Source organism: Carettochelys insculpta, chromosome 1, assembly GCF_033958435.1.
Source record: "Carettochelys insculpta isolate YL-2023 chromosome 1, ASM3395843v1, whole genome shotgun sequence".
In the NCBI taxonomy this organism is placed as follows: domain Eukaryota; kingdom Metazoa; phylum Chordata; order Testudines; family Carettochelyidae; genus Carettochelys; species Carettochelys insculpta.
The window spans coordinates 183,045,349-183,061,288 of record NC_134137.1 but is presented as its reverse complement, the minus strand read 5'-3'; the positions used below and the strand labels follow the sequence as shown (position 1 = coordinate 183,061,288).

General features: G+C 43.8%; 1 protein-coding gene across 2 annotated transcripts; it reads left to right on the top strand.

Annotated features, from left to right (window-relative positions):
- The first annotated feature begins 4,267 nt into the window (after positions 1–4,267).
- On the top strand, positions 4,268–15,856 carry HEMK2 (HemK methyltransferase 2, ETF1 glutamine and histone H4 lysine). Of its 2 annotated transcripts, none has more exons than XM_074983456.1 (6): positions 4,268–4,420; positions 6,575–6,661; positions 9,037–9,127; positions 9,707–9,790; positions 11,421–11,562; positions 12,783–15,856. In XM_074983456.1, the coding sequence occupies exons 1-6, from the start codon at positions 4,290–4,292 to the stop codon at positions 12,887–12,889; spliced, it is 642 nt and encodes a 213-aa protein (XP_074839557.1). In that variant the 5' UTR covers positions 4,268–4,289; the 3' UTR covers positions 12,890–15,856. The 2 variants fall into 2 exon arrangements, with proteins under 2 accessions (XP_074839557.1, XP_074839556.1); XM_074983455.1 differs by having other exon boundaries at positions 4,268–4,440.
- The last annotated feature ends 84 nt before the right edge of the window (positions 15,857–15,940 follow it).

Genomic DNA, 15,940 nt, shown 5'->3' with positions numbered 1-15,940 from the left:
AGAGATGCAAAAATATAATTTCCCAAATATAGACATACTGAAAAATTCTCAGTCTCTTACATGGATTTTATTTTGTCAAGGTAAGGGAATTCAATACACATTTGATTTGCATCACACATAGTTGTTCCAATGTAAAACTTCCCCATGCATTTCTGAAGCTGATACTGTCTTTGCCCAAAACAAAAGTGCTCTGATGCTAGTCTTCAGCATTCTCTTCCAGCTAATTTAAGTTGTAACATTGGAATCACCATCTAAAATCAAAAATTTGCTCTTATAAAATGAGACTGTGCTCTACCACAAACAATCATGCAAACTAATTTGAGGGGGATGTAGCAAATGTCCAGATTTACTGAACAACAGATAATGTAATACTTATCCAGAACTAAAACAAAGGCCAATATAGAACAGGATATTCCAGTAAACGTAAGTCTTATGTTTTAAGTCATGACCCAAAAGTTATTATTTCATAAATTGCTTAAAAAAGTAACTTACTCTTGTTTCGGTATGGAAGGAGTTCTCTGCATAAGGGGTACATCAAGTGGGGGACAGGCCCCCTCAGGGAGGGTGTGAAACTTCATAAGGGGACAGAGCATGATTAGCTGCTGGGTCTCAGGCTCATCCATCTCATTGAAAATGTTGAAATATGTTACTGTTTTTATGTCTGCATATTCACATTTATATATCAATTGATAAAGTTTTTACATTCTACATACTTTTTTTTTTTTTTTAAACACATGCCAAAAGGGTTTTTTTTCCTCCCCCCCCCATATGATCAACAGCAGCAACTAGCCTCCTCCAACCCTACATCTTGGAGCATAGGCCACTGACGATCATTCACGAGCATCCCTTGTCCTAAGTGATCTTTTCTGGTTCTGACCAGGTGTATCCCATCTTTTTAGTATCTGCCTTCAGGTCTCTATGCCAGATGTTTCTTGGGCACCCTCTTTTCCTTGTGGGTTCCAACTTAAGGCTTGCCTTGTGATGTTAGTGGTTGGTTTTCTGGGGGTATGTCCAATCCATCACCATCTTCTCTTCCTGATTTCTTCTTCTGCAGAGGTTGGTAAATCTGTTGCCACAGGTCATGGTTGTTGATGGTGTCTAGTCCAGTGGATCCAGAGGATTTTATGGAGGCAATTATTGATTTGATTAATTAATTAATGATTGATCTGGATTTTTTGACTGTCATCTTTGTCATTCTTCAAGTTTCTGCTCCACAGAGTAAAACTGATTTGACCCTGGAGTTGAATAATCTGATCTTAGTTTGAGTTCTGATCTGCTTAGAATTCCTGATGTTTTTCATCATAAAAGCTTTTCTTGCTTTCCCAATCCTCACTCTCACATCAGCATTGGTGCCCCTCAACTTATTCCAGTGTCCTGCTGCTAATATGACTGGCTCTGTGCTACTGATGTTGATTTTCAAGATCATAGTTTTTCCCTTGTGGATGTTCAAACCAATTGTAGCCAAGATGTCGGCAAAGTCCAATATCTGCTCTTGCATCTGTTGGTAGCTGTGGGACAGAAGTGCCACATTTTTCATATGAACATAACTGAAATTTCCATCATTTGGATTACATTAAATGGGTTGGGGAGGGCTGCTAATTACAGGGATGAAAAGTGGGGCCCAATGTAAAAAGTTTGCTCACTCCTGTTCTATATCAGAGAGTGAGTGGCTGTTTAACTACTGGAAACACATGAAATTATTGGGTGGTTCTAAACCCACAAGACAGATCAAACAAATATACAATTACACTTGTATTTTCCATTTGAGAATATCTGTGTATTTTCAAAACATTAATTATGCCTCTAAGCACACAATGAATATAAACAATATTAAATTATCTGAAAGATATTTTATTCAGCAAAAGGAAACTAAGTATTGTTACAGTTTATATTATTTCTCACACTGGTAGGTGGTTTGACTGTGCCTATGGCAAATGGAATGCTTATCACAGCATTAATATTTTCAAACAGTATAACAAGAAATAAAAACTAAAATACTGAGGTTGCTCCCCTTTTCATATTTAGTCCTATTCATTACCTCTTCAGCTCATGCATTTTATCTTTTTCCTTTCTTTGATCTCTATCACTATCATACAAACAGCACAGTCCTGAGGTCCGGGCAGAGCCTATGGCAACCCCCTACCAAGTGCCCCAGGCACAGGGCCTGGAGCAACCCCAACCCTCTCCCCGATCCCTCTGTTTGAGAGCAGGCACTGCATTAAAGTACAGAAGAAATAAAGACCATGCAACCAGCTGATGCTCCTTTTGTGATCAACCCTTGGGGGTGAATATGGCAACAGTGAGAACTTCTGGGTATGTTTACACTGACTCTTCCTCACATAACCATTCAATTGAATTATTTAAATTCAAATGAATTTGGCCAAATCTGAATATAAAAAATTAAACTGAATACTCAATGGCTTTGGCACACTGGAGCTGGTGCTGCCTGCCATTTGTGGTCACCCTAGGCATACGCAGTAATGGGCACTATTAAATGTGCCCTGTTGAGCCGTGTGTGCCTGAGGATGGCCCTGAGGAGGAATTCTGCCATTAGCATAGGTAATCCCCCATCACCAAAGGAGGTAGCAAGGTCCATGGAAGAATTCTTCCCTTACCTACCGCTGCCTAGATAAGTACTTATAGTCTAATTACATTGCTGAGCATGCCTGCAGATTCTTCACATACCTGAGCAACATAGCTATTAAGGGATATAAAATCCTGCGTAACATAACGTTTAACCAGTTAAACAATGAAAAGAGGAATGAGTCTGGAGTTGGCCTCCCCCGCAACTGAGCTAGAGCTGCCTCTGACATGCCTGCCAAACACAGGGGCTGTGGTGGGGTCCATGGGGCTGGAGAAACCCCCTGCCTGTGGCTGGCAGGGTACTGCTCCAACCCCCACTGGTTAAGGGGAAGCAACAAGCATTAGCTCTTAAGGGTGACATTTACCAGTTAACCGTTCACATCCTTATCAGTTTTGCCAATATATTTTCTAGTGTAGACCACACCTCAGTCTCTCCTCATTGCACTTCCAATGATTTTCACTCCAGTCTCAGCTAAACAATAATTAGCTCCTTAGCCCTCCCACTCCCCAGCGTGGTTAGATAATCAACTATTCCACTTCTATTCCTGAGGAGGGTGCAGGCTAACGAACAGGCTAGTGATCAGAAGCCCAGCCTACCAGGGACTCCCAGCACACTGTTACAAATCTCTTGAACGGATCTGAAGGCAAAACAATAGCCCTTGCACATAGGGTTACTATATTTAAACTTTCAAAAATGACAGTCCTGAGAGGGAGTGTATCTGTATCAATAACCACCAACTCACATGATAGCCATGTCCTAGGTATAACACATTAGTACTAAACAAACCAGCAGTCCTGCAGCACTTTAAAGTCTAAAAAAATGATTTATTAGGTTTCACGGGCCAGACCCACTTTGTCAGATCTATAGAATATCCAGTCCAGATCCAGTTATGTAGCAGTGGGTCTGTCCCACAAAAGCTCGTCACCTAATAAAGTATTTTGTTAGTCTCTAAAACGCTATAGGACTGCTGGCTGGTTCTGTTAGAATACCGACTAACAGGGCTACCTCTCGCTAACATTACTACAGCGTGAGCTGCCAGACAGGGATACTGATAAGCATCAGAGGCAGCCGCGTTAGTCTGTATCTTCCAGAACAAGCAGTCCTGTGGCACCTTGGAGCATAAGCGTCCGTGGGCAAAGACCTCATGCATCTGACCTGGCCCACAAAAACATATGCTGCAAAATATCGCTGAGCGATGCTGACGCACGGCCTCTTTTCTGAAGGCTCAAACACAGTAACCCCGCCCGCACAGCGTGGGGCAGCGAGACAAAACAGGGTGGGGCAGCGGCTCCCTACGTCCCTACCAATTGTTCTGCGGGGGGGGGGGGGCGGCCTTTTTCCGACCAACCCGCAAGGAAAATATGAGGCTCCTTCCTTCCTTCCTCGCTCCCTCCCACCGCTGCCCCACAGCGTCAGGGACTTGAGGTTTTAGCTCCGCCCAGCGGGGGCTGAGGGCCGTTTGCAGCGGCGCTGGGGAAGGGAAGCCAGAGGCGCTGCCGTGCAGAGATGCCGCCCGCCCGAGCATTCCACGAGAACGATCCATTGTTCTGGGATCGCCCCGCGCGCACGCCAGGCGACCGCGGCAACCGTCACGGCAGCGGAAGCTACGCGCGTGCGCGGCGTGAATCCAGGGGAAAGCGGGGGAGGATCCGCGCATGCGCATTCCCACCGCGGGAGGAAGGGGCGGGCCTGGCAATGGGCCGGGATGATCCCCACGCCGCGGCATCAGCACGTGGGCCCGGGCGGGGCCTTCCGCGAGGTGTACGAGCCGGCCGAGGACACCTACCTGCTGCTAGACGCCCTGGAGCTGGATGCGGCCGCCATCAGAGGAGCCGGGTGCGAGCCGGGAGGGAGAGGTAGCAGGGGGCAGGGATAGGGGCAGCAACCAATGGGAGCAGCCGTACGTGGGGGGAGGAGCTGTGGGGGCAGGGATAGGAGGGGCTGTGGCTGTTAGGGGGCGGGGCCGGGTACTGAGGGGAGGGGCAGACTCACCGTTTCCTGGGCTGTCAGCGGTTTCCCTCTGGGACTATCCCAGCCCTGGCCAGGGTGGTGGCAAAACTCCCTAAACTCCCTGTGGCTTCAGCAGAATTGCATTCTTGTTTGCTGCAGCCACCTAGTACCTTAGCCCTGCAAGTTGCAGGGCTGCAAAGGGCAGGTCCTTGCATTGAGATCCACTTCTGTTCTGCTGTTATCTGCCCTTAGCGACGGTGTCATCAACCCATGCTTGTGCCAGGGAAAGAAACACCCTACAGGCTGGGCAGCATGTAGTGGGGCCTGTGTGGCATGGCACTGTGTGGGCAAGAAGGGCTACCCCAGCCTCTGTGGAGACAGGGGGTATGACTGAGCTGTGCAGCAAGCAGACAGTTGTTGTGAAGACTGTTTTATCCACTGCTAAGTCTGCAGTGAAAGAAGGAGGATTGGGCCATTGGAGTTCAATCACTTTTTCAAAATGCTAAAACAGAACACATGCAGGAACTGCATCCAACCTAGTCTTGTTCCCTGCACCTCCTTTTCTCCCTGGCCAAGTCACGGAAAGAGCCACTGCGGCAAATCTCCAACCCTCCTCCTGCCCTTGGTGGGTATCAAGAGCAGCTCCTGGCCAATATCCTCACCACCATTGGGGTGCACCATAGAGGGCAGGTGGAGAATCCAGGGCTCTTCACAACAGTTTGGTCTCCTTGAGTGGCTCTTACTACAGCCCACCTCTGTCTTCTGGCCTATCCTGAAGCAGGGCCTCAAGGGAAAGAGGAGGAACAGTGGGAAGGGGAACTGAGATTGCCTGAGGGTGCTCCTGCCTGCACTAGATAGTGGCTGGTGCTGCTTCTAAGCCTTGGGAAAGCGCACAATGGTGCCACAAGGAATCCAAGATAATGTTGTCCTAGGGTCATTCAATTTGGGATTGAGATTTGGAATTTTTATTTTGTGATTGTCCTGCTCAATTAGGGCTGAGTGGTCATCGTACTTTTAGCTCCAAGTGGTTTCACTAAATAGTGTAAACATCTGCTAGGTTTCAAGTTGCTGTGGTAATTTAGTCCTTGGCATGATGATCAGTTTTTCCAGGAATGATATGCCCCAAATGTCATTACACCAGCTTTTCTCTGTGAGGCATGGAATATTTTTAATTATTGGCATATAGAATGTGGTTCTCTGTTGCTCCTTTTCATACTCAAAATATTTCAAAGTGCATTGCAAACATGGTTAATTTGAATGAGACTCATACAATGAAATATCAGTATTGGCGCTCATCTTGAAACATTCTTTATTTATACGAGTCCAGGGCCAGATTAAACAAATGTGGATTATTTGCAAGTCATTGGTTTATGCAGCTGGAAGTGTGCTCCTAGATTTGGGTGAGTGGAATGTGAGCTAGTGCTCTAAGAATAACATGGGCATTGTACCTCAGGCAGCAGTTTGTGTTCTCAAGCAGGTCTGACCTTGGGTGGCTAGACTGAGTTTCCACCAGAACCACGGCATCTCATGCTGCTATTTTTAGAGTCCTAACTTGAGCCAGACTAGCGCAAGTTTGTCTACCAAACTAGCAGGCTTGCTCCCACCTGGATTGTGTAGATACACGCTTGGGATCCCAGTTTTATTTTGGCCCACTTTGAATGCTTACATCATGGCTGCTTGGTAAAGGAGGTGGAGATGTGTCTAGAACTATTGTTTTTGTGTGGTCAGTGGATGTTTCCAGAGAACAGATGGAAGGAAACTTGCAATGTGCCCCAGCAAGGACTGGGATAAGTTGGAAGCACCTTGATTTTCCAGAGGGCACAAGTTATCACAGGAGAACTGTCTGTCAGCAGAAAGCAGATTATATGGCTCACCACTCTTCTTGACCTTGAAGGCAGTATGACCAGTGAGCCTCATTATTAGTGGGGTCCTCTGTGGTTGCAGCAATACCTCATACAGGCCTGAATATGTCCATCCTCCATACTCTTGTGAAGCTGGTATTTTACTCACTTTGAATTGTTTGTTTGTATTTCACTTTAGAGTTGAAATCTCCCTTGAAGTAGGATCTGGATCAGGTGTGGTTTCAACATTTCTGGCTTCCATTGTTGGACCCAGTGCATTGTACATGCAAGTATTATGATACCAATTATTTTTTGATTGTTGAAGCTAATAGTATGAGACTTGTTAGCTCTTACGATATATACTGCTTTTCATTTCATTTCACCAACCCATTTTTCAAGTGTTATCTTCATTTTATAATGGATTTTTAAAGACATTTAGATGACTGTCCCCCAACTGATTTCAGTGAGAGTTTCAACACCTAAAAGCTTTGAAAATCTGGCCCTAAATTACTTGTTCAAGACTATCTTTTGGTTTGACAGGGGAGCCCTGGATTAGCGCTCTGAAATTCTTTCTTCCCATCTTGAACTTAATCTTTATTCATGTTGCCTCTACTATGTTTACTCAGAAATGGATCCTGCAAACACTTGTCTAACTTCACTCATATGAATCATTTTGTTGAGCTCAGTGGGAATGCTCAGATGTATGATTTCCCATAAATTGAGCCAGCCAACCACAGGGAGCCCATGTTGCCACCAATCTCTATTTCAGACATTAGCACTGATAAAATATTAAGCAAATGCACATGAGTTTGCAGGACTGGGCCTCACTGAGAATTTATTGTGCAGTGTCGTAGTCGGAAAGGCAGTCTGGTTATAAACATTTGTTTTCACAGACCAATTCATTTTAGACTGAATTTCCAATACCTGTTCCCAGCCCAAGTTTCACTTGAAAATCTGGTAAAATTCTCTTGGACTTTTTTGAGTTATCTAAGCATAACATGTAGAAAAGTTGGGTATTGTGTTGTATTGGTTGTGAAATATGTGATAATTTAATTCGAGACAACTGTAATGCATCTGCAGATGAGGACAAAGTTATAGTTCTGTCTGAGCATGCAACCTTAACTTCAACATTTCCTGGACTTTTGAGTACTTAGGCAATCTTAGTGTTTCCTTAGGATAATATTACTGTATGAAATTTCATCTGTGTGTAGTCACAGTGCGAGTAACAAGAATTGTATGTTCTTTTTGAAGGTTTAGATTAGTGTTTGCCAAACAATTGATCAAAATTGACTGGTTGATTCTGGAGACTCTTCCAGATGGTTGTGATCAATGGGCTCCCTGTTTGCCCTAACCCCATGCTGCCAACTGTACCCGGGAGCATCCAGTGCAGCCCTGGTGGGTGTAGAGATGTTGGGGGTGGGGGAGGTCTGGAGTTTTGATGCACTGCTCCTGCATGCTAGTATCAACCCCTGCAGCTCCCATTGGCTGGAACAGGAAACTCTGGCCAATGGGAGATGAGGCAGCAGTGCCAGCAAACAGGGGCAGCGCACAGAGACGCATGTCCCCCGTCCCAAGGGCATGTTGGTTCCTTCTGGAAGTAGCACGAGTCCAGGGGAGGCAGGAAGCCTGCCTCAGGTTTGCTGTGCTGACATGCAACAGCCTCTGCTGCTAGCCCCAGGATCCTGGCCATCTGCCCTGCTGTCATCTTAGGGGTTCTGCTGCTGGCTCGGGAGTCCTGCTTGGCTGCTGGCCCTGTGTGCAGGGTGCCAGCTGCCAGCCCCAGCTCGAAGGATTGGTGGTGGGTGCAAACAAGCCTGGAAAGAGTGCAGCTCAGCACCCCCAGTCCAAAAATAGCTCCAGTGTGCCTCCGCACCTTCGCTTAGCCAGCACTTCATCCCTCCTCCCCACTTCTGCTTCCCAAGCTCTAGTCCTGAGCCAGCATCCCAAACCCTTCCCTCTAGCCCCCTTTTTGCACCCCAAGCACCCTACTATATGCCAAACACCTGCCCCAGCCCTGAGCCCCCTCTCTGAGCCAGCATCCCTTCCTTCATCCCATCCCATCCCAGCCCTGTCCCTTGTCCCAGAGCCAGAACTCCAAATCCTGATCCTCCTCTGAGCAAGCATCCTATACATCTGCTGTACCCCAAGCACCTGCTCTAGCCCTGATCCCCCTCTCAGAGCCAGCTCATGTAGCCTGTCCTTCATTCCAAGCCCCATCCATGAATCCCTCCCAGAGCCAGCACGCATAACTCCTGCTGCATCCCAGTCTGCCTTCCAAACTCTAACCCCTTGCCTCAGCCCAATAAAAGGGAGTGAGAGTGCAGAGAGAGCAGCCGATGGAGTGAAGCAGGGATGGAATGAGCAGGGTGGGCTTTTGGAGAAGAGACAGGGTAGAACTTGGGTTGTCCTTCACATTCAGTAAGGCTACGTCTGCACTACAGGATGGGGTATGTACTCAGCATGGCTCAGCCATACCTTTGCTGCTGCAACTCCAGTTATGCTGCTATTTATACTTGTGCTAAGTGAATGAAAGCTGGCACAAGTATGTATGAGTGAGCAGGGGAATCCCATTTATTCACATCCAGGGCCTGAGGTGACATATTATGTTAATTTTTAACTGTATTTTGTAATGTTGATATGATGTTAATGTTTTGCTTTCAGATGTACAGATATCAACCCAATGGCAGCATTTTGTACCTTGGAGACTGCTGTACTTAACAACGTTCACCTACACCCGGTAATTACTGACTTGGTAAGATATTATTTCCTATAAGGGAACCATATAATAATTTTGTAATTGTTACAGGAGGTTTGCCTGTAACCATTCAGATACTGTCCCACCATGCTGAAAGTGAAAGGGGCAATGGATGTGTTTTAATTAGGCCACAGTTTTATTTACTTAACCTATCTGGGACTATCCAACAGTAGACAGTGCAGCAGGTCATCATTATTTTCTTAATTGTTCCCACCTACTCCAGGTAGTTTCCTCTTCTTCGCCTCCCCTCCCTGCCCCGCACCTCCCCCAGCTTGTTGCAGTCCTATTTCACTTAAGTCATATTAAGTAAGTCAGTTTTCCATAGCTAAGTACAGGAGATTTTCTATAGCTCAATAGCATATTAATGTTAATTTATTTATTTTTTCTGTTTTGATTTTGATCGATTATACGCAAAAAGTAATTTCCAATCCCACATATCACAAATCTGCATTCTCACAATATCTGTTGTGTAGTGAGAAGTGAAAATGTGTGTTCCTGCTATATTTAAAAAAATTAGCTAATAAAAGGACTGTCTAAATAAAACTACTTTGTTTCCTACTTCAATTTCATCTCTAGGTCACAGGATTGTTACCAAGATTAAATGGGAAGGTTGATCTACTCCTGTTTAATCCACCGTATGTGGTAACCCCCTCTGAAGAGGTAGGAATCTCTAAGATTTGAGGAGATGCAATGCCCAAAGCCGGTAGATATTCCAGATAATAGTTAATTTAACAAGACAGCACAAAACAGCTTCTACAATACCTTACTGGTTATCCAGAAGCCAGCAATACAGTTCCCTTTAAGCAACCCGGCTTTGATCTTCTACCTGAACATCCAAGTCAAATACAATGAGAATTACCAAAAGTTCTACCAGTCTGAAGGGATTGGACTCAATGGCTACGTCTACACGTGCCCCAAACTTCGAAATGGCCACGCAAATGGCCATTTCGAATTTTACTAATGAAGCGCTGAAATGCATATTCAGCGCTTCATTAGCATGCGGGCGGCAGCGGCACTTCGAAATTGACGCGGATTGCCGGCGCGCGTCTCGTCCAGACGGGGCTCCTTTTCGAAAGGACCCTGCCTACTTCGAAGTCCCTCTACTTCGAAGTCCCATGAGCTCATGGGAATAAGGGGACTTCGAAGTAGGCAGGGTCCTTTCGAAAAGGAGCCCCGTCTGGACGAGACGCGCGCCGGCAATCCGCGTCAATTTCGAAGTGCCGCTGCCGCCCGTATGCTAATGAAGCGCTGAATATGCATTTCAGCACTTCATTAGTAAACTTCGAAATGGCCATTTGCGTGGCCATTTCGAAGTTTGGGGCACGTGTAGACACGGCCAATACCTCCCAAGTTAATGGATTTTTCCAGAAAATCAGAATTTTCAGAGATGAGTGCATTGGCTCTCATGTCTCATAGCAGCCTGCCCGAAGGATTTTTCTGCCTTCAGGGAGAAACAGAAGTTGACAGGAGCCATTAAGATAGGCAGTTGGGAAGTCCAAAGTAATCTGTTTTAATTCTTCCAAAAATGAAATTGTTCAGAATTTCTGGCTTGTGAAATATCTTAAGTTACTTACTTTATTTGTTCAGACTTGAAACTAAATTCTTTCAAAACCTTAACATTTTCTATGGGACAGACATTCCTTTTTCTGGGCTATACTTGTCTTTTCTCTTGTATTCTTCAGGATTCTGTATTAATTTCTGCACTTCAAAAAGACATCCATGGGTGGCTCGTGTCAGCTGACTTAGATTGGGGAGTTCAGGCTCGAGAGTTATAAAATGGAGTGTATAAAATTGTGAAGGGGCAGATTTTGAGAGTCCACACCCTCACCCAAATCCAAACATTTTAAACATCCAGTTTTATAGTCCTGCTTCCTAAGCTCTTTGAGCCTAAGTCTGCTGAAATGGGCCAGCTGCAAGGGTTTTATTGGAATATAGACATACCCTTGGTGGAATTTATGCTAATACTTTCCATATGCAGCTAGGAAAGTATATGCTTTGAATGTTACAAAACATGCCTGTTTCCAAACAGTATCAGCAAAGACCTCCTTTAAATCCAAACAGAGCTCATGTGTTTGGAGGATAAGTCTGAAATTTGACTTGTATGCTGCATAAACTAAACTGTCATTAAGCAGTTTTACAACTGAAATTATTTTAATTCAATAAGCTCCTTATGATAGGGATTGTGGTACTGTTCTTTCTAAAGTGTAAAGAACATGTATAGCACTCTGTAGTCATCTGTAAACCATTAATAAAAGAAATAAAATAATCATCTTTCTTTAATTTCTCCTAGGTAGAAAGCCATGGAATAGAGGCAGCCTGGGCTGGAGGTAAAAATGGCAGAGAAGTAATGGATAGACTTTTTCCTTTGGTATCAGATCTGCTTTCAACAAGAGGATTATTCTATTTGGTTACAATTCAAGAGAACAATCCAGGTAATAGAATCCTTTTGTTTGCCAAACTATGTATCACTAATGCTGACATGAAAACTATGATCAAAAGACTAAGGTAGTATAGCTAATGAGACATTCCCGTTCTTGCATAATAGTTGTGAACTTTAAATTGAGTTATGTGCTTAACTCTGACGATGATGGAAATACTTCCCTCTACTTGGACTTTGCGATAGTGATCCTTTCCTTGGACATGGGTGCCTAAACCAAGTGAACCCTCCTTCTTGCTCACTAACTGGAATATGATATTGAAGGTATTGCTTCAGATTCCCACTCTGCAGGATTGGGAGCAGGGATGTGGGTCTCTTGTTTCCCAGCTGAGTGCCCTAACTACTAAACTTTAGGGGGACACACACGCACTCTTTTTCAATGAATACTTAACTATTTTATACAAGAGAAACAACTTTAATAGGAGATACTGAGAGAGACCCTCCCTCACCCAAACTAGCCCATTACCTAACAGGGGATTAATGTGGGAGACCCATGTTCAAGTCCCTGCACCATATTGGGCAGAGTGGGGAGTTGAACCCAGGTTTCCCACATGCTGTCAGAATGCTCTAACTGTCGGGAGTAAAGTGTGTGGGAAGGGCAACACCAGTTCTTCCTCAATTGCATCTGTGTCTGAGCCCAGTCCAGTAGATGTGCTCTACTGCAGCCTCTGAGCATGTGTGCTGGATTGGGCTCCACAGTTAACCTAAGTGAGGGAATGTTTTCTTTATGAATCCTGCAGAGGCTTAGGCATGAATTAGGTGCCAACTTGCTTGGTAAAATCAGGACTGAGGCAGCTGTGCATAGAATCATAAACCTGGAAGTTTCCTAGAGGAGCCTTCTAGTATAGCCTCTTACACTTATGGCAGGACAAAGTATTATTTAAACATTTCTGCTCCCTTTCCGTATTATGGAAAACCATTGGATTACAGGCACATCCCATTTTACTGGCACAGCCAAATCCGATCTTTCTTTACATTAGGATAAGAGGAAGCTGCATACCAAATTTGATGGCCCTAGCTCTGAAGATTTAGATCTTGAATAAACGGACTTGTAGACAGACGGATGCACTCTAATATATATTATACGTGTGTGTGTGTGTGTGTGAGAGAGAGATCTTTTGTTTTGTAGTTTACTTTTAATGAATCAGTTAAAGGGCAGGATTAGCTTGTGAGTAACGCAAATGGAATTGTAATGCTGTGCATTTTTAATTACAGATGAAATTTTGGAAGCAATGAAGAAATGTGGTTTAGAGGGTACTAGAGTACTTTCTCGACAAGCAGGAAGAGAAACTCTCACAATTCTCAAATTCAGCAAATCGTGATGACTAGTCTTAAATATTTCATTGCAGAAGAGGTTGAAAAGTATATGGTGTAATAATTATCAAGCTATGTTGTAACTATCAACTATAACCCAGATGAATTTTTTTGAAAGATTATACTATCTCCTGCTCACTATAGAAAAATTGAATAAAACATTCACTGTTATTTCCTTAACTTGGCTGTCCACTCACTGTGATCTGTGACGGGGCAGTTGTTTCTGAACTTGGTCTTCTGTGAAACAGTAGCTGAAATGTACACTTTAAAATGCTCACACTTTGAAATGAGAAAATGCAGTGGTATTTATTTTGTTTTATGACTGGATTATTTATATGTGATCATGCATTTTTTTTACCTACCTTTGTCTTTCATTATAGGTTCTCAAAACAATGTTCTTGCTTCAGTATTTTGTTGCATTTTAGGCTGTGTCTACACTACAAGATAAATTCAAATTTAAGGCAGTTAGCTCAATATTACCATGACTGTCTTCACTGTAAATACCATTAGCTCAATTTTGGGAGCACTAATATCGAGATTACAATATCACAGTTACCTGTTGGCTGTAGTGTGAAGCTCAAATTCAGAAGTTCGATTAAAGGCCAGTATGGAAGCGCTGTGTCTTAACATCTAATATATTAGCCACCACCAGTGTCCTGTATGTATCCCACAAAGCTGTGTACTGCACCTGGCTCCCAGCTCTCCGCTACTAGCGGGAGCTGGGAAAGTGACCAGGGCTGCTGTGCTGTCAATTTGCTGGGTGCTGCATCTTTGTTGGAGTCAGAAATTGACCAGGGCTGCTGCACTGTCAATTTCCTGGGTCCCCCAAGCTGTGGGGATCTGGGAAACGGACAGCACTGCTGCAGCTCTCGGCTCAGAATGTGGGGCTGAGGGAACTGTGGGGCAGAATCCCCCAGTGCACTGCTGCTACAGTCGGTGTTTGTTGATTTCAGTGTGGAAACAATATGTTGCATTTGTTGGGAGCCTGTGAGAAGTGAGGAAACTCAAAATCAAATTTAAAAAAAGGCATAAAATCGATTTTCATAAATTCAAATTTACCTTGTACTGTAGACACAGCCTTAAGGTACCTATTCTATATGGGTATCTGGTTTAAGTTAGCACTTAAGGCACTGATCTTGAAATTTGTGGCCTCAGTCATATTTTGCACATTACAAAATCACCAAAAGCCTGGTGCATGCATGTTAATTTTGCTCCCATAGTGGTAAAACTTTTGCTTTTCTTTTGTTACTGTATTATAGCTATGAATATGCCAATAGATATAACTAACATGGAGTTCTATTATGTGTCATCCATGGTCTTTAAGCTAAATGGAGTGGGTTAATAAAAATGTAAAAAGTTGAGTTCAACTTCACAAAATTCTTTTACAGTAGAGATTAGTTGTAGACTATAAAAAGTGAGGCTTAGTTCAAAAGTATTTTCAGCTGTCAGTATAATAAACCAACAAATAACTGTTCTTTACTAAACAGGTCCATGTGAGACTATGGTATGTTACCATTCTTATACTAACACACCATAAAATGCATACAATGGAGACTCGTATGGTCTAACAGTCTCCCTGTATTTAAGCATCTTCATTTTCAGTTTAAATTGTTTTTGCTGAAAAAAGCCTGCTTGTTTTTTTTAAAGTATTTGGTTTTTTTCACCCTATTTTTATGTCATTCAAATGTATAAAAATAACTTGCTTTATTAGGGAAATGCAATACAATACATTATATTAATACAAATTACAATAATACATTAGTCTTGCATATACAGTAGACCCTTGAGTTACCGCAAGGGTTCTGTTCCCCACACCTTTGCATAACCCAGATTTTGCGTAAGAGGGGGTCTGGCTTTTTCCACATCGGAACACACATTCTGCAGTTGGGGAAGCAGCAGAAAGGTAAGTCCTGGTGTTGGGGGCAGTTGAGGAGGGTTAAGCCTGGCGGTGGGTTACGGCCATGGGAGGCAGGTGGGAGGGGCTAAGTCTGGGGTGGGTTAGGGCTGTAGGGGAACAAAGGGTGGAGCAGAGCTGGATCTGTGTGCAGGTGTGGTGAGCCGGGCCACCAGGGGGGCAGTGGGTTGGACCAGGGCGGTGTGGTGGGCTGTGAGCTGGAGCCAGACGTGGGTGGGGAGTCAGCAGAGGGGTTGAACCAGGGCTCGGGAGGTTGAGCTGGAGTTGCGCCTGAGGGGTGTTGCGCTAGAGCCAGAGGCAGGGGTTGAGGGTGAGCAGGAGCTATGTGTGGGTGGTGAGTGGTGCTGGGATAGGAATCGGGGGTCAGCTGCATAAGAGCGGGGTCGCGTACTTTGGGTTTGTGCACTCTGAGACCTTATTGTATGCAAAGTTGCATGCTGAAGTAAGGCTATATATGACTTTAGAAGATACACACAATAAACAAACAGGAATACACGCAAGCTCTAAAGTGTGTGCATATCTGAATGGTCTGATGAAACCCTTATCCACCACATACACATTTTGAGTTGTTAGAAGAGAACAGATTAAAGATTTGGCATACTAAAGTGGGAAGACAAGAAACTCTGTATCAGAATACATTTCAACATGCAAGAAAAAATTCGAGGTTTTTAAGAAAACAAATAGGAGCAAAGGATGAAGGAGGGTGTGTGTTGCAAATGGTGTGGCCCAATTAGTAAATATAAATAATTATAGGTTAATAGTTCTAAGTCTGCAACAGTAAACTGTTTATTCAAAGGAAAAGTTTTGTTTGGGGAGTTAAGATATATTGTTGAACTCATGGCATTATGTTTTGAATTCTGTTTTAGTACATCAGATTGATGTGCTGAATTCTGTTTATCAGTCTGAGTACTTTTGCCCTATCTTTCTGTCCACCAAAATAAACTGATACTTACCCCAAATTAATAGTTATATATTTTGAACTGATTGTCATCTTTTGTTGTAATAAACTCTGATATATTCCTGGGAAAAACGATATAAAATAAACACTGAAAACAAAGGCTCCTACTTTAAATAATACGAATATTTTTGCAGTCAGTTTTCTTTTTGGCAGCAGAGAGTCTCTCGCAAATCTGAAGTATGGTCT

What these genes read in the sequence shown, in the direction of transcription:
- HEMK2 (XM_074983455.1), top strand. Translation starts at nt 4,280, where the DNA reads ATGGGCCGGGATGATCCCCACGCCGCGGCATCAGCACGTGGGCCCGGG. An exon ending in GGACCCAGTGCATTGTACAT is followed by an intron (nt 6,662 to 9,036) that starts GCAAGTATTATG and finishes TTTTGCTTTCAG; the next exon opens with ATGTACAGATATCAACCCAA. An exon ending in AATTCAAGAGAACAATCCAG is followed by an intron (nt 11,563 to 12,782) that starts GTAATAGAATCC and finishes TTTTAATTACAG; the next exon opens with ATGAAATTTTGGAAGCAATG.